Genomic DNA, 22,049 nt, shown 5'->3' on the forward strand with positions numbered 1-22,049 from the left:
TTTGAAGCATTTTTATAGCGCCACCTCACCATTTCTGGTATCGAGGTGCTTTACAATAACCTATAAAACAATTCCATTAAAAAACCCAACCCACATTAAGACAATTCCATTAAAACCCTCACCCTCAAACCATTAAAAGTAGAACCATTGTTTGACTCTCCTTTTTACTATTTGAAATCTGTGTGGAGATTCTTCCCTTTGTTTTCTTTGTGCTCTTACAGTAGGGGTTTTCAGTAGTGGTTAAGAGACTGAGCTATGGATCAGGAAGTCCCTGGTTCAAATCTTAACTCTGCCCCACAAATTCTCTCAGTGGACTTAGGCAAGCACCACTCACGTCTCATCCTCTCCACACCCATCTGCAAAATGAGTATAATAATACCGACTTTCCTTACAGGGTTGTTGCAAGGACAATGATAACCTATGTAACGTGCTTTGAACATGATACAGCAATATATAAATGCTACTCTTATTGTGTCCAAAACATAAGAAACTTTCCCTGAACTTAAATTATTATATGAAAACAAAATAGAAGAGTAAAAGCACAGTCAACCCAAACCCATGCATACAAATGCCAAAAACAATACATCTGGTGTGCTACATGCTCAAAGATGCATGCCAGTTAATTTAGACCTTCCTCCAGTGTTGGGATTCTTCTATGGTAGAATAGTGAATCCCCTATACTTTCCCAACAGACACCTCCTTATTTCTTTAATGCTGAAGTTTATTGTTCTGACAACAGTAATTAAGTCAGAGCTATCTTAGAAACTGCAAATAGCATGTCATTTTGTTCTATTATCCAAAATGTATTTTGGCTAATTTTTATATAAACAGTATGAATTTCTTTTTAAAAAAAACCCCCAGCAAATTTGCATTTTACGATGAAAATTGCAAACACATTTCATTTTGACCTTGCTGAGCCCCATAGAAAATGTGAATGGTTTGTAACACTCCGTTAACTGCGCCATTTTCACCCACCAGTGAACGTTTGAGGGTTTCTTCTTCCAGTGTACAAAATTATGGTAATTTAACAAATAAAGAAGAATCAGAACAAGCCAACATTTAATGGATTTGAAAAACGCAGAGAGAGAAAAATGCGACGGGATCAATTTAGCTGACTAGCAAAATATGAGATGTCTGGAATAACCATGCTATTTTCACATGTAAATACATTCCCTTCACTTACTGGGTGTGTAAGAAAATTCAAGGTCTCTGTTTTAACTGCAAAGACCAAATGCTTGTGATTTTAGCCTTCCTTTCATTTAAAAAAAAAAAAGACTTCTGGAAAAGATTAGAAGAAAGACTAGAAAGCTCCATTACAGAGACAAAAACAATAGTTATGTTTATAACCAATATTACTAAACCATCATGCTGTATACTAAATGTCAAAGGCATATTTTGGTTATAGAATTCTGGAATGATTCATGTTAAATGTGGACACTTACAAAGAACATGAATGATTTTCTTTCTTTCTTTTTTAAGGAAATCAGAACTTTCTCTGGTTTCTCTTGAAAGTTCATGTTAGGTTAGAAGAAATGAGCAAAAGAAGAGGTGTCATTCCTATTCAAAAACCATTCCAACTTGTGATTGAGGCTTACTTCAAAAACACCTAAACATATGATCAAACTGCAGGTGGACTAAGGAAAGTCAGAACTGTCAGTTTAACAGAGTTTCTCCATTTTCCAGTTTTAAGTTCACTTCATCCTGTTTCTGCACAAGTTTGTGAATTTTTAAAGAAGTATGCACAAAAGTTCACACACTTTAATGCACATTTCTAATATACACATTCTTGTATATGCACTTTTTACTAATATAGGCATTTTTGCACACCTGTTAAAAATACAAACATTGTAGACATTTTTGACTGCAGAAGTGCATTGCAAAATTCAGAATACTGTGAATATTGAAGTATCAGTGTGTTTCGAGTCATACATTGTTTTGGGAAGTGTGAGTTAAGTAAGTTTGCATTAAAATTAAAATGGAAACTGAATGAATTTCTCCCCTATCCCCTATCTTTGACTGTACAGGCAAAGAATTGTATGATATAACATTCCCCCACAAAGATTCTGAGCTAGCTTTCTGAATGTTATGCTAGGTTTTATTGGCAAGGTGAGGATTTGGGGGGCATTCAATCTTGTGCTTTGCCACTACAGTGAGAAGTGGTATGATCCAACTACAATTTTGAAATGCAAAATGCAATTTGTGTGAACCAAGCCAAAGTCTAAAGGTTAACCCCTTCATGCTTCATTGTGCTTAATAAATCCCATATTTCAGAACCCAAACAAATGGGCACATACCACAAGATGGTCTGATGTTAAAGACATTAGCGCTTTACTAGAAGGATGAAGCCTTTCAAATAAAATAGTATCTGCTCCCTTAGAATAAAGTCTTATCTGTCCATCAGGTTTTTGAACTGGAAAACAAAGAGAAAACAAGAAATAACAGTGAAAACCTGAAGATTACTTACCAGGGTGTGGGGGAAATGGGAGATATATTGCACTGACCAGTTCATAATGATGGTTTTGACAACTGGAAAATTATCATCATTTCATATTCTTATTTTGCCTTTGTAAAATGGGAAGTTGAATCACTTCTCACAGCGAGCAGCTATAAGGCTCGCTGAGATCTAAATTGTGGCTAACTTTGCATGTAAAACACCTACATCTGAAAAAAAAATTCACCAGGTAAAATAATACTGTGTATTAGATGCACGGCTATCCAAAATTTTGAAAGGTGCACAAAGTATTCTTTGACACATAGGTTCAAGGCAAAGCATTATGTCCAGAGTGAATCAAAACTGGCTGCATTAATAGAAGCATAGCTTCCAAATCGCGTGAGGTACTGGTTCCTCTCTATTCGGCCCTGGTTAGGCCTCATCTAGAGTATTGCGTCCAGTTCTGGGCTCCACAATTCAAGAAGGACGCAGACAAGCTGGAGCATGTTCAGAGGAGGGCAACCAGGATTATCAGGGGTCTGGAAACAAAACCCTATGAAGAGAGACTGAAACAAATGGGTATGTTTAGCCTAGGGAAGAGAAGATTGAGGGGAGACATGATAGCACTCTTCAAATACTTAAAAGGTTGTCACACAGAGGAGGGCCAGGATCTCTTCTCGATCCTCCCAGAGTGCAGGACACGGAATAACAAGCTCAAGTTATAGGAAGCTAGATTCCGGCTAGACATCAGGAAAAACTGCTGTAAACTTCATAACTGTTAGAGCAGTATGACAATGGAACCAGTTACCTAGGGAGGTTGTGGGCTCTCCCACACTAGAAGTATTCAAGAGGCAGCTGGACAACCATCTGTCAGGTATGCTTTAGGGTGGATTCCTGCACTGAGCAGGGGGTTGGACTCGATGGCCTTATAGGCCCCTTCCAACTCTACTATTCTATGATTCTATGATTCTTGCAGGGTGCTTCATCAATGTCAGGAATACAGAGCACAGTCATATTAACCAGGGTGGGGAACATTTTGAACAAGTCTGGGGCAAAAGATGCTTCTCTATTATCAGGATAAACACAGCAGTAGTTAGTTTACACAGAAGAGTCACTGCCTGGCTCAGTATCGCAGTTTTCACTTCAGATGCTATTTTTACTCTTTGTTCTTTAAACACAATCAACAGTCAATTTGAAATGAAGATTTTTTCCCCAGTATGACATTTCCCGTGTGTAGTTTATAACCTTAGGATCATTACCCAAACTTGGAGCTGAGGGTTGTTTTTAGCTGTGATGGTTTTATTTATTCATTTTGTTTTGTTTTTAGCATCTTTAAGAGATGGGTATCACTTCTTTTGGTATCATGAATTCGATAGCAAAGAAAAATTTCAAACATATTGCTATCAAATGTCAAACATTTTGATTGTTTAATTTTCAATGAGTACTAGTGTTTAAATGATGTTTCCCCAACCAAAACATAAATGTTTCCATGTGTGTTTTGATGCCTCCACAGCATCTCCATAAAAAAGATCACCATTAAATCTTTTTTTATATGCAATAAATAATATAATACATTTAATTATTCTTGTATTTTATGGTTTTGCCTCTATTTTGTGCCATGGTGAAGAGGTGGAGCAACTCCATGAGGTTCTGGCCTTTGATATACTATGCCAACCTTTGAAGCCATTGTTGTTGTTGTTGTTATTATTATTATTATTATTATTATTATTATTATTATTTGTACCCCACCTTTTGCCCAATAGTGGGCCTCAAGTTGGCCTTTCAAAATTTAAAACATATACATTTTAAACCTAGGAAAAGAAATGTACAAAAAAATTACAATATTAAAACACAAACTTTTAAAATACACGACAATTTTACAAGTCCTTAACATAGATGGAGGACCAGATTATTCTCCAAAAGCCTGCTGGAACAAACAAGTTTTTGCCTGCTTCCGAAAGCCCATCAAGGAGGGAGCCAGTCTAGCTTCCCCAGGAAGAGAGTTCCAAAGCACTGGAGCAGCCACCGAGAAGGCCCTCTCCCATGTTCCCGCCAAGTGCGCCTGTGAAGATGGTGGAACTGAAAGAAGGGCTTCTCCAGAAGTTCTCAAAGTATGGGCAGGCTCATAAGGGAGAATGCAGTCTTTCAGATAACCTGGACCCAAGCCATATAGGGCTTTAACCAGCACTTTATGTCAATAAACTTGCCACTACACCACATCACCTCATCCTGTTTCTGCCTTTGGTGTCTCCAAATAATGCCACTCCAGTAGCGGCCATCCTGTTCCCAAGAAACTCAAGTCCCAACTCGCTTATCTTAGGAACATAGAAAAATTCTGCCCTGTGGCAGCCAACCCTCTGATTCCACCAAGGTATTTACAAAATGAAAATATGAAACAGAGAGAGAGAGAGAGAGAGAGAGAGCATTCTGTACCTATCACAGACATTCTTTTCCTGTCATTGTTGAAGTCCAAGATTGCCAACAGCTGGTAAGTCACAAGTTTGCCCATTTCTTCTACTGTGATGGTCTCAGGAGTCCGAGACTTGAAGACAAACCCAAAGTTTCTAGCCGCAGTTACAAGAGCACCTTCATCTGGCGATTGTGCTTGGTAAATCAATTCATCTAAAAAAAAAAAAGACAAAGAAAGAAAGGAACACTTGATACCACTGAGTAACACAAATGAAGAAATGCAATTATTCAGAACAGGAAAAAGAAATCTACATCACTAATGAACAACTTCCCATGCAAAACCCATTCATCTGCAGTGGATTCCAAGCAAAAACAGCCAGTTATGAAAACAGAAGGTTCTTGTGATAAAGTTATTCTTGAGTAAGGCACCAGGGGTGGTCTCAAACCAGGGCTTCCAGCAGCCATACACTCCAGTGCCTTCCTGCATCACCATCACTCTGGGCCCTAACCACCAGATAGATTAGACAGCTGAATATAGTCACCTGATCCCACAGCCTAAAAGGCATCAACTGATCACACAAACCAATTGGAATGCACAAGGCCTTATAAAACCCTTACACCCAAAGCAGCTCCAGGGTTTGAGCAACTGCCTTGCCTGTTCCTGAACCGGATCCCAAACTTTGGCATCTGGCTCTGGTCCTTTTGATCCTCATGTGCCTGCTTTGGAACCATCTGCAACCTGTCTCAGAGCCTGGCCAACAGGGCTGGCCCTACCATTAGGCAAGGTGAGGCAATTGCCTCAGTTGGCAGCAGTGGGATGCTCAGGAGCAGCAGTGGAAGCCTCCTGGCTGTCACTCCTGAAATTCCCAGCTCTTTCCTTCTGTTGGAGGAGAGAGCTGTGTAGTACCACACAACTTGTCCTGGGCCCCCTACACTGGTTCTGCTGCTTCAGGTGTGGTGAACACTATCCCTTTGCAATTGTCAAAGTATGTTTCAACTGCAAGTCCAACACACTTCTGTATGTGGGATGGGGCACCATCTTGTCTTTTACCTCAGGCAGCAAAATATCTTGAGCCAAGGCCAAACACTTCAGGATATAAATAGAGCAAGATAAAAAGAGGAAAAGAGAAGTTGTATACCCTGTGGCTAATAGAGAACTAGGGAACCTTCCATAGCTAGAATGTTGGACTTCAGGCAGACAGATCAGGGTTCAAATCTCCTTGGGCCAGGCATGGTGCGGCAGCCTAACCTACCTCACAGGGTTGTTGTGAATATGAAAGAGGGATATGGGAGGCTATGCATGCTGCCCTGCACACGTGGGAGGAAAGGAGGAATAGAAAGATAATAACAGGAATATTTGGGATAACGACCTGATACAGGTAAAAGCTTGTCTGTCTGTATGGCATAGGATATTTTGAACTGGCCAGGGGTCTGGTGATAAAAGACCACAGTCCATTGGGGAATCTCCTCCGTGCCCCCCTACAAGCTACACAATAATTACTTGGTGTTGTTGAATTGAGCTGTCCTGCTCGTTTTAGTGTTATGTGCATCAAAGCAGTACAAACAAAGAAGGACTTCATGCCAGATAGTTTCAAATCACACACAGTGGTGCCTCACAATGTGGTAAAAGTCAGGCATGTGTTGTTCCAAGACACAGAGCAAAATTTTGGAAACCATGCGCTCCGATTCTACCCAAGTGATTCAGTAAATAAGCATAAAAAGATATCCTTTTATGGCTGAAAAACTGCCTCTGTGGAAAGGTCAGTAGATTTTGTATGAGATCCAGCCAATAAACAGATAAAAATGAGTAATTTCCTCAGTATCAAAGTTTAGTCATAGTAATATAAAATGTCCTTCTAAAGCACATTCATGTGACAGGCCCAGAAATAGGGATTAATTCAAGCCAGGGCTCAACCCTGGAACCTACTTCTGTTGCCAGAGTTTAATTTAACTCCAGTACATGTCAAAGGTAATATAAATGAGTTCCTATTCAGTACAGGCTTATAATCTGTAGTTCGGCTGGGGTGCGAAGAAATTATTGCCCAGGCGAACACCCAAGTGGCAAACTTCACCTGCATTCAACCTCGCTCTGCTAGGAGTGAGACACACCAAGGCATACATGTGCTTGTATCAGCGACGTCTGACAGAAGGATGCGCAGAGACAAGTACACGCACAGCTGGAATGTCCCTCCCTTTCCAAGTCTCAAAGGATTGGTGGACGAGGAGCAATAGCAATGTAAGTGAATAGAACAAGGAGGAGAAGGACAACTGTCCCCTAAACAAATAATGGAAAAAGTAGCGGTTGGATCCAGAGTATGTCTCCTGCAAACAGAAGGCTCCTTTCCATGGGCTTTTGATCCAGCTGAGCATTTCTACTGTCCGGATGGGAGCGGAGAGCCCTCCAGCCCACTGAAAATCTGCTCCGGAACAGCAAGGGAGCTGGGTGCTGCATGGGGAGTGGACATTAGCAAAAATCACCTCTGCCCCTTCTTGATAGGCACAGCATCTTGAGAACTCCACAATTCAAGAAGGACACAGACAAGATGGAGCATGTTCAGAGGAGGGAAACCAGGATGATCAGGGGTCTGGGAACAAAGCCCTGTGAAGAGAGACTGAAACAACTGGGCATGTTTAGCCTGGAGAAGAGAAGATTGAGGGGAGACATGATTGCACTCTTCAAATACTTGAAAGGTTGTCACACAGAGGAGGGCCAGGATCTCTTCTCGATCCTCCCAGAGTGCAGGACACGGAATAACGGGCTCAAGTTAAAGGAAGCCAGATTCCAGCTGGACATCAGGAAAAACTTCCTGACTGTTAGAGTAGTACGACAATGGAACCAGTTACCTAGGGAGGTTGTGGGCTCTCCCACACTAGAGGACTTCAAGAGGCAGCTGGAAAACCATCTGTCAGGTATGCTTTAAGGTGGATTCCTGCAATGAGCAGGAGATTGGACTCAATGGCCTTATAGGCCCCTTCCAACTCTACTATTCTATGATTCTAAGAATTTGTGCCCATTAGTAGGAGCAAATTCTGGATCCAACTCCATGTTAGTATCTCCTGCTAAAGAAGAAATATCTTTCAGTCACTGATTATAGCCATTTTAGCTACTGGTCATTTTAACTGAAAGGAAAATAGATCTACCTATCCTGTAGATAAGGCTATACAACTTGGTGCTCATGGGCTCCAATGTACCCCTGTACAGTTTTCTTGGTGCTCTGCTCCCCTCCCACACGTTTTAATTAACAAATTAAATGAATTCTATTGTGTGGCTTCAAAAGAATTGTTTAGTCTGTTGAGGCCTAGGGTCCACCTCAGCCTTGTACTTGTCTTTGGGGTAAATTTCTTGTCCTTTGTAACTAGCTACCACACCCATGGAAACCATTTTGTGATGGTGACCACAACAGTTTCTCAAATTGCCAAATGTACTCAGAGGACCTAAAAGGTTGCCTACGTCTGCTATAGGTGATAACTATAATAACATCACACTCACTATCTTTTCAGCTAAGTTTGTATGACAGGCAATTGAGAAGCCAACTCTAAGTCAAATAGTGTTGCCATGGGGACTAGTAGTTTGAAAAAGCAAAACAAAAATTAGCTTGAATGATCTGAAATACAAAACCAGCACTAAAACTTGTTTTTCAAAGGTGAAAACAAAACAAAAAATGAGCAAAATCTGTCTGGTAGACAAATAAGCCGGCAAAGGTGAAAACAAACAAAAGAAGATGTTGGTTTTTAAAAGATCATTTAGCATTTCTTTAAGTTTGAGGTCGAAACACGTGATGTCAGATTTGGTGAGGTCAGACCTATTCTCTCTAAACCAACATTTAGTAGAGTCAGGCTTTTTAAGAAGAGACGTAACACAGAATGTGCAGCTTAGACCAATTTTTACACAAAGCTAAATATAGCCAAAACTCAGCGATCAATGAGGAATATCTGTGATCATGATGGTGCATCTAGGAACTAAATCAGGCTGAGACAGAGTAACCAGCCCCACTGAACATCATGAATGAGCAGAAAACTGAATCTAGCTCTCCAGGTCTACAAGTCCAATACTGTATCCATTACATTGCACATATTATTATTATTATTATTATTATTATTATTATTATTATTATTTATTTATACAGCACCATCGATGTACATGGTGCTGCACAGACCACACAGTAACTAGCAAGACCCTGCCGCATAGGCATACAATCTAATAAAGTTGTAGTAAACAATAAGGAGGGAAGGAGAATGCAAACAGGCACAGGGAAGTGTAAACAGGCACCGGGTAGGGTGAAGCTAACAGTATAGAGTCAGAACAAGCTCAAAGTTTAAAAGCTATAGGGAAAAGAAAAGTTTTTAGCTGAGTTTTAAAAGCTGTGATTGAGTTGGTAGTTCTCAAGTGTTCTGGAAGAGCATTCCAGGCATGAGGGGCAGCAGAGGAAAAAGGACGAAGCCGAATAAGGGAAGTGGAGGTCCTTGGGCAGGCGAGAAGCATGGCATCAGAGGAGCGGAGAGCACGAGAGGGGCAATAGTGTGAGATGAGAGAGGAGAGATAGGCAGGAGCTAGACCGTGAAAAGCTTTGAAGGTCAACAGGAGAAGTTTATATTGGATTCTGGAGTGAACTGGAAGCCAATGAAGAGATTTCAGAAGCGGAGTGACATGGTCAGAGCGGCGGGCCAAGAAGATGATCTTAGCGGCAGAGTGGTGGACAGAGACCAGTGGACTGATGTGAGATGAGGGGAGGCCAGAGAGAAGGAGGTTGCAGTATTATTATTATTAGTAGTAGTAGTATCCTGCCTTTTGCCCAATACTGGGCCTCAAGGTGACCTTACAAAATTTAAAACATATACATTGTAAACCTAGGAAAAGAAAAGTACAAAAATTAAAAATTAAAATAAAAAAAAATACAATATTAAATCATTAAATGTTTAAAACACACGAAAATTTTACAAGACCTTAACATAGATAGAGGACCAGATTATTCTCCAAAGGCCTGTCGGAACAAAAAAGTTTTAGCCTGCTTCCGAAAGCACATCAAGGAGGGAGCCAGCCTAGCTTCCCCGGGAAGAGAGTTCCAAAGCAGTGGAGCAGCCACCAAGAAGGCCCTCTCCCATGTTCCCACCAAGCGGGCCCGTGAAAATGGTGGGACTGAAAGAAGGGCTTCTCCAGAAGATCTCAAAGCATGAGCAGGCTCATAAGGGAGAATACGGTCTTTCAGATAACCTGGACCTGAGCCATAGTGGAGAAATTTGCACCAACTTCCCATGGGCCAAAATTGTCATTCTTTCCAAGCCTGCTCTCACTGATACCTAAGGGGCCTTTGAAAAAAGAAAAACGTACATGCCTTCAAATCATCAATGCTAGCCACTTTCTAGCCAATGTGGCTCATTTATTATTGCTTCGTTCTCAAACAGAAAGTCCCTGCTTTTTTTGTTTAGTTTTTTGTTTTGTTTTTTGTAGCCAAACATATTCATCTACTTTAATCAACATCAAATCAGCAGCAAGGCTTTTCACCATAAATTGAAGATTTGTGCGCTGTTTGAAGTTGAAAAATCTGCATCCATACAAACCAAAGCACGGCAATTAGACGTTATGAGATCATGTCTCAAAACAGATATGCACAAGTGCTAGCCAAGATATGTTGCATCTGAGTTAATCACTAGTGTATGGTCCATCTCCTTCTTCTCAAATCTGCCACAGCAACAGGAGTGCACTATACGATCCAGTTAAAAGAAAATATTCCATAGTAAAAGGATAAGAGCCATGCTGGATGAGACCAAGGGTATATCTATTCTGGTATTCTGTTCTTTCAGCAGCCAACCAGATGCTTATGGGAGGCCCAAAAACATATAAGGAGCCCTCTCATGTTTCCCAGCAATTGATATTAAATGGTGTACTGCCTCTGATACTGGAGATAACAGATAGCCATCATGACTAGTAGTCACTGATAGATTTCTCATCCGTGAAGGAAGATACTTTTCCATGAAGTAGGTAGGCTTCAATCGCCAGAACCAATCCCCAGCCCCACTCACACAGCATATAAAATATAAATTATTTTCAAACCACCGTCTAATATTAGGTTTTGTATCTAAGTATTGGCTTTGCAATCATAGGGACATTGAAAGGTTTCCAAATACAGTGCAAGAATATATCACAATCAAATATAACAAGATCCCACTATCTCTCTCTCCTTTTTCCTTTGAACTGCTTGACAGGGCAAAGGCAGTGACAGAATGCTGAAAAGGAGAGGGAAGAATAATAGACTGTGTTTGGGAAATCTGCACATTTTCACCTGGGAGAGAATTCCACCTTCTCTCCTGATGCCCCTTTGACTAGGAATTGCAAGTATCACTGCTCCAGAGACCCTGGAGGACCTCTGTGACTTTACAGCCAGTCACCCCTTTCAGCCCTGCCTCGTAAAGATCACCACACTTAATAGACCATAAAGCAAAGGGTCAAGAATGAATGAAGGCTGACAGCACACCTTTTTGCCCACATGTCCATATATGCATTGCAACCACTCAAAGGGCATTTTGCTAGTTCGGAAAATTAATTGCTTCCAGCCAAAGAATTGTGAGGAAAATGACTGGAACTGCAAGTATGATTAGACGGCATCTCCCTGCCCCACACCCCCAATTGTACTTGGGGGGATGAAGTCAGAAACAGGCCTTAAATTTGCATACTACCTCCTCAATCCCCCTCTTGTGTTAATCTCAGGATTTCTCTGAAACTGCAGGGTCAGGAAATACAAATATAGGTCTGTCCTAGTTCACTCGATCTCTTCTCTTCATGATTAATGGAGTAGGGGAGGAATGGAGGCTGAAACATGGAAACCTGAGAGGAAGTCTCCAATTGAATCCTGGAAGTATCCTCTGAATACCCATCAGATCTTTCTTTAGGTTACCTTGGTTCATCTCTTCCGGCATGACTGTATGGCAGAGAGAAAGCAGCCTAAAGAATTCGTGGACTTCAGGGTTTCCTAATTGAATGGATTCAACCAGGCTGTGGTCATAAAAGTGGAATCTGCTGTCTGCTAATGGATTGAATGAGAAATCCACTGGGACTGTTTTCTGTGAAAGGAAACAATATAGGGGAAAGCATGATTATAAATTGAGGTGTTGCTGTTTTTATTTACCAAAGAAGAAAATAAATGGAATGCTTCAGTATTACAATTGAATTTGTGAATGTTTTTAAAATATCTAAATTTTGACCCTCAAGGATATCTTACCATTCCAATGTGCTGTTTCTTTAGTGCTCATTTAAGTATCAAATCAGATAGTTATAGGAAGACTCAGACGACTAATGTGGTGTACAGAAACACACACAACACCAGTGTTTCCTGACATCTGAATGTTTGTTGGTTCTGACACAGATTAGACACAAGGGAAGATCCAGACTGACCACAGAATTTCTCAGCGCAAATTTCATACACTGAACCAAGAGGTGGCAAATTCCAATCTCACCAGATATGTGATGTGACAGTGCATTCAGCCAACCAGCCATTGCATTCAGAGCTGATTCATACAGTCCCTGTCCAACATAGTAATTCCTTCTCTGCTATTCCAGTAACGGCAGTAAGAAGTCCACTACAAACAGGGGGATTGTGTGAACTTGTAACATTACATTGCATAAGAACATGAGACATGTTGGATCAGACAAAGGGTCCATCTAGTCCAGCATTCTGTTCACACAGTGACCGACCAGCTCCCCATGGGAAACCCATATGCATGACATGAGCACAACAACACCATTTCGCCCATGTTTCCCAGCAACTGGTGTACATAGGCTTGCTGCCTCTCATATCGCAGGTAGCATTTAGCCATGGTGTGGAGATACAGGAGCAATGTTGGCTCCTAGGCAAAATGCCCTGTGGTGGGAACCCTCCTACATCATGTGATGAGCATCTGGCTGGGTCTGGAGCACCTACCATTTAATTCCCACAATGCCCTTAATGTTGCTCTGAGGTATTCTGGGCCATTTAAATGGGGAAGGTGGTATTTAAATGGCCCACATCATCCCAAAACAACAGTATGTTTGGGGCATTCAGGGAATTAAAATGGTGGGCTCATTGACGGGTGGGTAATTACTAGATGCTTAGCAGCTCTTTCCCGGAACACAGTTTGGAAATTACTGAGTAAGAGGCTGACAATTTACAGTAATTTTCTTTTGCAAGAGACAACAGGAGTTGGAAGTATCTTCTTTCTCCATGTCTACAAGTCCAGGAAAACTAATCATCAGTGATGTCCTGGCTACAGAGCCTTGGCATGTATGTCATTGCACTTTGCTTGTCAAAACGTTCAAGTGTTTGTTATTGTTTTGCCTTTTAACATTTAGCCTTTATGGATTGCATCACCAGTGACAACTTCTTCCATTAGCTCTGGAAGTATACAAGTCTGCTTTCGCTTGAGGGCTTTGCCCCTGGGTGTGGAAAAAATGTTATATTGCTTGGAGTGTATTGGGATCATAACTTTTACAGTCATTTTCAGCAGAAAGGTGTAACTGTTACAGAAATCGTAGTTGGTATGCTCCGTAACACTTTTCTGAAGTGAGCTGGGCTTGGGACACCTGCCTCAAATAGAAGAGAAGTGGCAGCTGGGGGGGGGGGGGGCGTTCAGATGTGTAAAGTGGGGTCCACTTCTGCCCCTCAACCTGCTCCTGTTAGCTCCAATGTCAGTGGGGTGGTGAATCTGCTCCGAGTTTCAATCAGAACTAGTTCTAACTCAAAAGGAGCTATCCAAGGTGATTCTGTGGTGCCTGTTTTGTTCCCCTGCTTCTCATTGCACCCTAAGACCCAAATAACACGTGTCTGATCATCATTTGCACGTTGGATAGCTCATTTAGCGTTCTGACTGGTTCTGGGTAAAACCCAGAATGGATTTACCATCCCACTGACATCAGAGCCACCAGCCTACACTGGTAAAAAGGAATTCCACCAAACATTTTATAGATAAACTGGTGCACAAATATTTATTAAATGTGCACAGTCTTTGGAATGCGTACCATTGAGGACGGTGCTGCTTACTTCTGAATAAACGTGCATATGGCTGCACTATGACCTTATTCTGGCGGTGCAGCTTTTAGGGAGAGCTTTAAAAACATCTTGGGATCCAGTGGAGGACGACAAGAAGCAGCGAGAATGGATTGGAGCTGGTGTTTAGAAACCCAAAGTATAAAGCCTTGCAATGTCTGGAGTAGGGCAATTGTGTGCTAGTTTTGCTCATTTCTAACTAAAAGTTCAGTTTTCTATGAAGTTTGGGTAACCTGCACAATAACATACCGTATTTCTTCGATTCTAAGACGCCATCGATTGTAAGACGCACACTAATTTCAGTACCACCAACAGAAAAAAAGCTTTGATTCTAAGAAATAATAAATGCAGCCGCGATTCTAAGACGCACCCCATTTTTAGAGGTGTTTATATGGGGGGAAAAGTGTGTCTTAGAATTGAAGAAATATGGTATATCCTTTTTGTGATAGTAAGCCCTTAAAATGTACTTTACCTCACTAATTATTGTTTTCCGGCCCAGGTCATCATAAATCTCACCTGAAAAAACCAAATCAGAGGAGGGTCAAAATTGGTTTTAACTAAATAGCTTTCCTTTGTGGGCGACAACCATTGTTGACAATTACGCCAAAAGAGAATCAGAGAAGTCAACCTGGCACACACAAAGCTCCAAGGTACAAGTTAGACATTTATTTATTTTTAAAAAGCGTTACAGAGTGTGCAATTCCTTTTAATCTGAAACGCACTGATAAATATTATTAACACCGGCCAGTCTTTCGAATGCGTTGGCTCATTGAGCCCTATTTTCGACAGCTAAAGAAACTGTGCTGCTTCAGAAAAAAAAATGGGATGGGAAATCAAGGAACAACAGTCCCGTTAGGCAGCATATATGTTGCCAAAGTTGCCACAGGTGACAGCTGTGGATAGGGGCCTTTTTGAATTGATCTGTTTTTCATCCCCATAGCTTAATCTCAACCCTGATTTTTGTGAAGGAGATCTCTCTTTTTTCCAATGTAGGATAAAACTATCAATAGCTACCAGTCATGGTGGCTGTGTATTGACTTTAATATCTGAGGGACTATGTCTCTCACTACCAATTGCTAGGGAACACAAGCAAGGAGATGCTGCTTATGGCTACTAGGAGGAGGGCCTTCTCCGCTGTGGCACCCCGGCTGTGGAATGAGCTCCCCAGAGAGGTCCGCCTGGCGCCTACACTGTACTCCTTTCGCCACCAGCTGAAGGCCTTTTTATTCTCTCAGTATGTTAACCCTTAATTTTAACTTAAATTTAAATTTTACTGTTCTAACTCTGTATTTTAATCTTATATCAATTTCTGCTGCATGGTTTTATCCTGGTTGTGCTTTTTATGCTGTGTTTTGTATTTGTGTTTTTAACCTGTTGGTTGTTTTATTATGGTGTTAATTTTTGTGAACCGCCCAGAGAGCTTCGGCTATTGGGCGGTATAAAAATGTAATAAATAAATAAATAAATGGGCTTCTCATTGAAGAATCTGGTTGACTGCTATAGGAATGCTGGACTAGATGGGCCTTTGGGGTAATCCAGCAGGGCTCTTGTGTTTTAATACGGATGCCTTGCAGTTTGGCATTTTAGAAATTTCCCCATGTGTATTGCTATTTACCAGTTCGGCAGTCAATAAGTTGGAAATCATTGCTCAATATACTTCACCTATGTTACTAAAACCACCATTTTTGGATCTTGTATTAGTTAATATCTGACCATCTTCTGGATATCTCTTTTTGCTTGGTCCAAAACATTTGAATATTAAGACAAGACTACCACAAATGCAGGTGAGCTGTTGCTCCTAATTTGCACTTCTAACGAGCATATAAGACAGTCTTTGAGATTTTTGTTTAGTGCTTTCAGGATCTAATATCAACAATGTAATTGTTCATTAAATTGCCCTTTAAATTTAACACAGGCAGCTTTATTTCCTATTCAGGGATGGGAAGGACAGATTTCCACTTGTTCTCAGGAAGGGGGTACCAATGGGTTGGTTCAGATGTAGACAAACCCATTGAACTCTATTATAATAGTCATGACTAATATAAGTCTCATTAATGTTAGTGGGTCTATTCTGGATCCACCCCAATGATCTTTTCTCAGTTTTTTAAAAAAATATTCTCCTTTCTTTAAGTTTTTATTTATTAAAAACTGATATATACATTTCATATTTTATCAAAATATGAAGTACTACTACTGCTAATACTAATAATTGTACCACGTGAATTCTTGCAAATGTGTTCATGTAACATCACTAATGGTTATTTTCCTTCTATTGGTGGTTCTTTTGATCAGGGGTGGACATAAAATAGATCTTCAGATGTTTTGGACTTCATCTCATAAGAACATAAGAAGAGCCATATTGGATCAGACCAAGAGTCTATCTAGTCCAGTTTTCTGTTCACAGTGGCCAACCAGCTGTCAACAGGGAATCCACAAGCAGGACATGAATGCAACAACACCCTCCCACCCATGTTCCTCAGCAACTGGTGTACATAGACATACTGCCTCTGATACTGGAGACAGCATATAGCCATCAGGACTAGTAGCCATTGATAGTCTTCTCCTCCAGGAATTTGTCTAACTCCCTTTTAAAGCCATCCAAATTGGTAGTAAATTCCATAGTTTAGCTGTTCCTGACCATCGGCCATGCTGGCAGAGGGTTCTGGGAGATCTACCTTTTGCTTTAGATCTAGAAATATAAATAAATTGAATGTCATTTTTTTAATTATGTAGAGAGACCATTAATACAAAACTTTCTTAAGCCTAACATTGGCAGAATCAAGGAACAACAAACTTACCATATATTTTCCCATTAATTGAGCACTTATTAAAAGTCATAATGTTTTGAGTAAGTGTCCCTGTTTTGTCTGAAAAAATGTATTCAATTTGTCCCAGTTCTTCACTGAGAGTTGTAGTCCGAACTTCAGCAGGTGTATTTTCTTTGGAATAATGCATTTTATGATCCCAGTTGACAAAGTAGCTATGTCCAAGTCGAATCACTTCCACGCTTTGAAAGTAATGCAAAAAATCCTTATTACATTGTTTTGAATCTTACCATTAAAAAGTTAAACAAGCAACAGATTTCTATCATGCCATCAACACCAGAGGTGTATCTGGTGGGAACACAGGAGAGGACCTAAGCTCTGTTACTCCCTGCCCTGAGAGGAACATATAAATTCCATCACTATCAGCATTATGGTGAAGGTTTTAGAAGGGTATTTTTGACCTAACAGGTTGATGTTAGGCTGATTATCAGTTTTGGCTGATTAACAAATGGATTTTAGTTTTTAACCAGCTGCTGTTTTTATCTCTTCTTTGTAGTTTTAGATCCATTCTATTACAATAAAATAAAATAAATACTCCCCAGGTGCTAGCATGACCTACAACTAAAACAACAGGAACCAAGCAGTTCCTGATGCAATTGAAAACTAACGGATATGCATATCTCCAGAATGGTGCAAATCAGCAGAACTTGCAGAAGAGAGCTCAGTTGATCTGTCCCATTCCTCAAATGAGCATTTCCACTTGTTTCCATCATTCTTTTCAGAAGCACTAGTTCCTGTTAAGAAGAACCATGCTGAATCAGACCAAGAGTCCAGCATTCTGTTCACAGAGTAGTCAGCCAGCTGCCTGTGGGAAACCCATAAGCAGAACATGAGTATAATAGCACCATCCCACCCATGCTCCCCAGCAACTGGTGAACATAGGGAACAATTTTATTTATGATAGGTATTTGCTGATTCACTCCGTATTTCACATTCAGTCTCTCTTGAAATAGTTAAGATAAAAGAATAAAAAGAAACTAATGCACAACTCATGATGACTAGCCAACAGTTTCAGCTGAGGACTTTGGGGTGCTGTGCTGTGAAGCATGGAAGAACGTTTCCCACTTGGATTCCTTCTGTGGAGAAAGAGCTGGCTGGGGAATACTGGGAGTTGTAGGTCTTTTTTCTCCATAGGAGTGTGCCCTTAGGGATTAATATTATTACAAAAATCAATCTGGCATCTTACCTTACATATAAGGAAATGGGAACCACTGAATTGAGTATGATAATGTATGACCAAAATGTCTGAAATCCTGAAAATACAGAACTGTTCACCACTTCACTCCAAGACAGGTAAATTCTGAAATGGATTCCAACCTGATGCTCCCAAACTGAATTTCCTACTGCAAGAATGATCCCCATGAATACCAACAGTCCAAAGATCTGAAATTAGAATAGCAAAGTTATAGGTGCAATATATTGATACAAGTTCATCTTTCTACATTGGGTATGACAACAAATTGAGCTATTATCTAAGCATAATGTAACAAAACTTTATGAGAGCATAATAGAAGGCTAACGTGTGGCTGATTCAATCTGCTGAGGAAATTTGTGCAAATCAAACTGGGAATCAGGAATGAGATGAACATGAGCAGGAGACGTGTTAGACAATTTGAAGATATTTTTGGCAAACACATGCTCACATTCAGAACTTCAGGCAGGGCATTCTTGTTTGTTTTGCAAGCAAAAGCAAAATTCTTATACATCTCTTGCTGAAGGCTCCTGGTTAGAAATATCAGGCCTTTCACAGGGCTTCAGTTCTTTGGTCACTGAGGAGAGGAAATGCCTATTAAAGGAGTTTGTGTTATAAAAGTTGCCCTCCAGAGGATACAAGTTCTATGCAAATTTGTGGGCAAATTAAACATGCGAACATGCACTGGGGAACATGGAATGATCCTCCCCGCACTGCAAAATGGCCAAAGGCCAAGCAGGCTGTTTTACATGTAATGGTCTTATGCAGTGGGAGGGAGCTTTAGATGGCCATGTGTATTACTTCAAATGTGAAGCATATAACTTAGGGTGACCATATTTGGGAAAGCCAAAAGGAGGACAACATGGTCGCCATCTTAAAAGTATTTTTTAAAAATATTAAAACCTCAATTTTTTAAAAAAAATCCTAAAACTCAATGGTTGGACAGATCTGTTTCAAACTTGGCATAGCTAAAGTCCTTGTTAAGAGCAATCATGGTGCCAAGTTTCATCTCTTTATCTTTAAAAATAACATTTTTTAAAAAAAATTAAATCCTCAAATTTTAAAAAATTCCTAAAAATCAATGGATGAACAGATCTGTTTCAAATTTGGTTTGGCTACAGCTGTACTTAAAAGCTATCATGGTGCCAACTTTCATCTCTTTATCTTTAAAAATGACGATTTTAAAAATAATAATTTTAAAACCTCAATTTAAAAAAAAAATCCTAAAATATCAATGGATGAACAGATCTGTTTCAAATTGGGTATGACTAAAGCCCTTCCTAAGAGCTACCATTGTGCCAAGTTTCATGTCTTTATCTTAAAAAATGACGGAGTTATAAGCATTTTTGTTAATTCCCATTAGAGCTGCTCTTTGGAAAAAATCCAGATTTCCCCTCCCCCTCCCGGATTTGTCATCAAAAACCCGGGCAAATCTGGTCATATGGTCACCCTATATAACTAACATTTCTCTCTCTACCACCACACCAGCATTCTGTGCCTTACAACTGCTTCTACATTTCTGCTTTCCTAAGAGCAGACAACGATTGTCAATCCTATTTTTAAGTACTCTGAGCACAGGTGGTTTCACTTTTTAAACTCACTCAGATAATATCAACATTTGTAACTACAGAAATAAAATAGAATTTGTTTCTGCTGCCCTCACGCTAAACGTATTTACTTGGTGAATCAGCACTATTTCATTATAGAGAAAGGGCAATGTATAGTATATTTAGAGTAAAAATAATAACCATATACACCTCCCATGACTAGAAAATGTTTATTTTTTTACATTCAAGAGAATGAAGAAAGCTGTGGAGGGCAATATCAGCCCTAGCAAGCCTAGCACTTTCATGTCAGGTTCAATGATGCAGCCAGGCCTATTTGCCGCTGTTCTCACCAACTGTCAGAACCTGAATTTTGTCCCCAAGGTCCAGTGGTAGCAGCATCACTGCCAAGCAGTAGAATTCAAGCCAATGAGCTCTGTATTCAGAAGAGAAGTTTGCCCGCCCTTTTCGCACGGAGCACTACATATTGCCCTTCCCTTGTGCATGCCAGAACGTTCTGGAAGACATTCCTAAGACAAACTGTCTCCTGAAATTCCCACTGGGGTGACATAACTCCTGACAGCCACCTACTACAGGCAGTGGCCTAGCGGCAGAACCTACTCCACACCACAGCACAGATCTCATAATTTGGCCCCACATCAGTGCAACCCTGTATTCAGCAACTATGCAAAAAAGCTGGCAAATGTTTATTTATATATTTCTATTGTTATAGTAGCAAACGAAAACCACCCCGAATATGTACTGCAAAGCTTCTTATAAAATATTTGGTTCGAGTTACATTTGTCTAGCTTGATTGAATAAGTTAACGGTATGAGGGGAGTAACTTGGAAAGTCTACAAATAGCTTTGAAAAGGCAAGTGGAAATTTTTCCAACTATGGCAGATTTTGCTTTGCTCTCATTAAAATGTCTGTCTTCATACAAAGCTTTCCCTCCCCACCGTTTGTTCTGAATTCACATGAAAGCTTGCAAACTTTCATCATTTCTTCTGTGATCAAAGGTATGATGCTTGGTTTTTGCTTTAAAAGTAAGTCTTTGTAGCAGCCATATCATAAGTCTGTGGAAAACAGGAACTTGGGGGGGAGGAGGAGAGAGGATTGTACTTCCCTCCTTAGTAGAGCTGCCACCAAAATTTCACCTGATGGTTCCCTCTTTAGGTGAAAGGCCTAAGGAATGTCAAGATAAAACAGATCATTTTTCTAGTGCAGGCATGAGCAATATGACCTTCACAGGAAGCATTTCCTGTGAACTGCAGTCAAGTGAAGATTGGGAAGTGTGTGAGTGAAAGGGAGCACCAAGTTCTTTTGTAGGCCTGCTCCTATATCAACGCCCTCCCCCCAACCACAAGCTCTTGTGGGGTTATCTGGCGGTAGGTGGCAGGAGCACTCTCATTCATGGGGGCAGCCATTTTACATTTCCCACAATGTCTAGAGCAACTCTGCATTGGGGGCATTCCAGGCCAAGTTTGATGTCTCCAAGCCTCCCCAGTGCTCATCCGAGTGCCAAAAACAGGGTCCCAGGTAGGGATGTTCGGATTGTGCAAAATCCATTCCATCTGTGTTTCGTGGATTGTCAAGCACCTTTCACTCCATTATCTGCCCATCAACAGAATTGATTTTTTTCAGTTTTGAAATTTGTGCAAATGCAAATTTGCACACATCCGCAAATGCACAAATTCACAAATGTGCAAATTCCCTGAATTTTTTCACGCTTTAGGCTATAGGGGGAAATGCACATTTTTGGCAGTTTTAATTGTGTATTTTTTAATGATGAAATTTGTGCAAAATTCCTGAAGCTTAAGAAAATGATCTGCAAGTCTGTGAACTCCACTGACAGGGGAAAAGGCTGGTCCGCTATGGAATTTGCCAGTCAGATTCATAAAAATCCAAACTTATTTGGTATCGCTGCAGATTTTTCTGACTCCCTGGTCACAAGGTAGGCATCAGCAGTGGATCCTGCCAGAGCACTGGGACACCCGCAGTTGCCCGGAGATGCCAGGTACTGGTACTGGTATTGACCTTGTTGTTTGCAAATCCTCTATGATAAGATAATAGAAGACAAATTAACAGGACTGCAAAGGCAATGCCTTATCCTACTTTAAAGAATTAGTTATAGATGCTTCCATGATGTTCAAAGAGATGTGTTTATGATGCCAGACCAATACTTGCTGAAGCTTTGTAGACTCACTGCAGCCACTTACCCACACAACTAAAGTATTCATCAGCCGATCAATGCTTGTTCGCTTAAATTTAGTTTTGCCACTGTTCTGCATTAATTTAGTGTCCGGGCCTATGGAAATAGCAATGATATTCTTTTTAAGCCTCTGCACATCATCAAAATACATTACTTTATTATTAGTTGAAGTAGTTTATGCAAAGAATACGTAACAAGATGCCGTTGATTTCCCTCATCAGGTTAAAATGTTTCCATTTCATCAAGACTTTGAACTGATTTTTACTAAATTCTTCTGTTCTCATAATTTTTTAGGTTGTACATTTATTGTTGTTTTAGTTACTAATATTAGCCATTATTAGTTGAATTTATGTACTGTCGATGTTCAATATTGAGTATACCTGCTTAGACAACTATTTACGTTGAAAAGTTATTGGCTT

At 40.3% G+C, this 22,049-nt stretch overlaps 1 protein-coding gene across 1 annotated transcript in view; it reads right to left on the reverse strand.

The window, feature by feature from the left end:
- Nucleotides 1-22,049, reverse strand: part of ATP8B4 (ATPase phospholipid transporting 8B4 (putative)) — a 95,922-nt gene that overhangs the window by 29,556 nt on the left and 44,317 nt on the right. Inside the window, exons 10-16 of the mRNA XM_063142650.1 lie at nucleotides 21,638-21,726; nucleotides 17,869-18,065; nucleotides 16,656-16,864; nucleotides 14,330-14,373; nucleotides 11,734-11,899; nucleotides 4,865-5,053; nucleotides 2,295-2,410 (exon numbers count right to left, since the gene is read on the reverse strand). Coding sequence (XP_062998720.1) covers nucleotides 2,295-2,410; nucleotides 4,865-5,053; nucleotides 11,734-11,899; nucleotides 14,330-14,373; nucleotides 16,656-16,864; nucleotides 17,869-18,065; nucleotides 21,638-21,726 — 1,010 coding nt within the window. The remainder of the gene's footprint in view (nucleotides 1-2,294; nucleotides 2,411-4,864; nucleotides 5,054-11,733; nucleotides 11,900-14,329; nucleotides 14,374-16,655; nucleotides 16,865-17,868; nucleotides 18,066-21,637; nucleotides 21,727-22,049) is intronic.

The sequence above is a fragment of the Elgaria multicarinata genome, chromosome 16, assembly GCF_023053635.1.
Source record: "Elgaria multicarinata webbii isolate HBS135686 ecotype San Diego chromosome 16, rElgMul1.1.pri, whole genome shotgun sequence".
Classification (NCBI taxonomy): domain Eukaryota; kingdom Metazoa; phylum Chordata; class Lepidosauria; order Squamata; family Anguidae; genus Elgaria; species Elgaria multicarinata.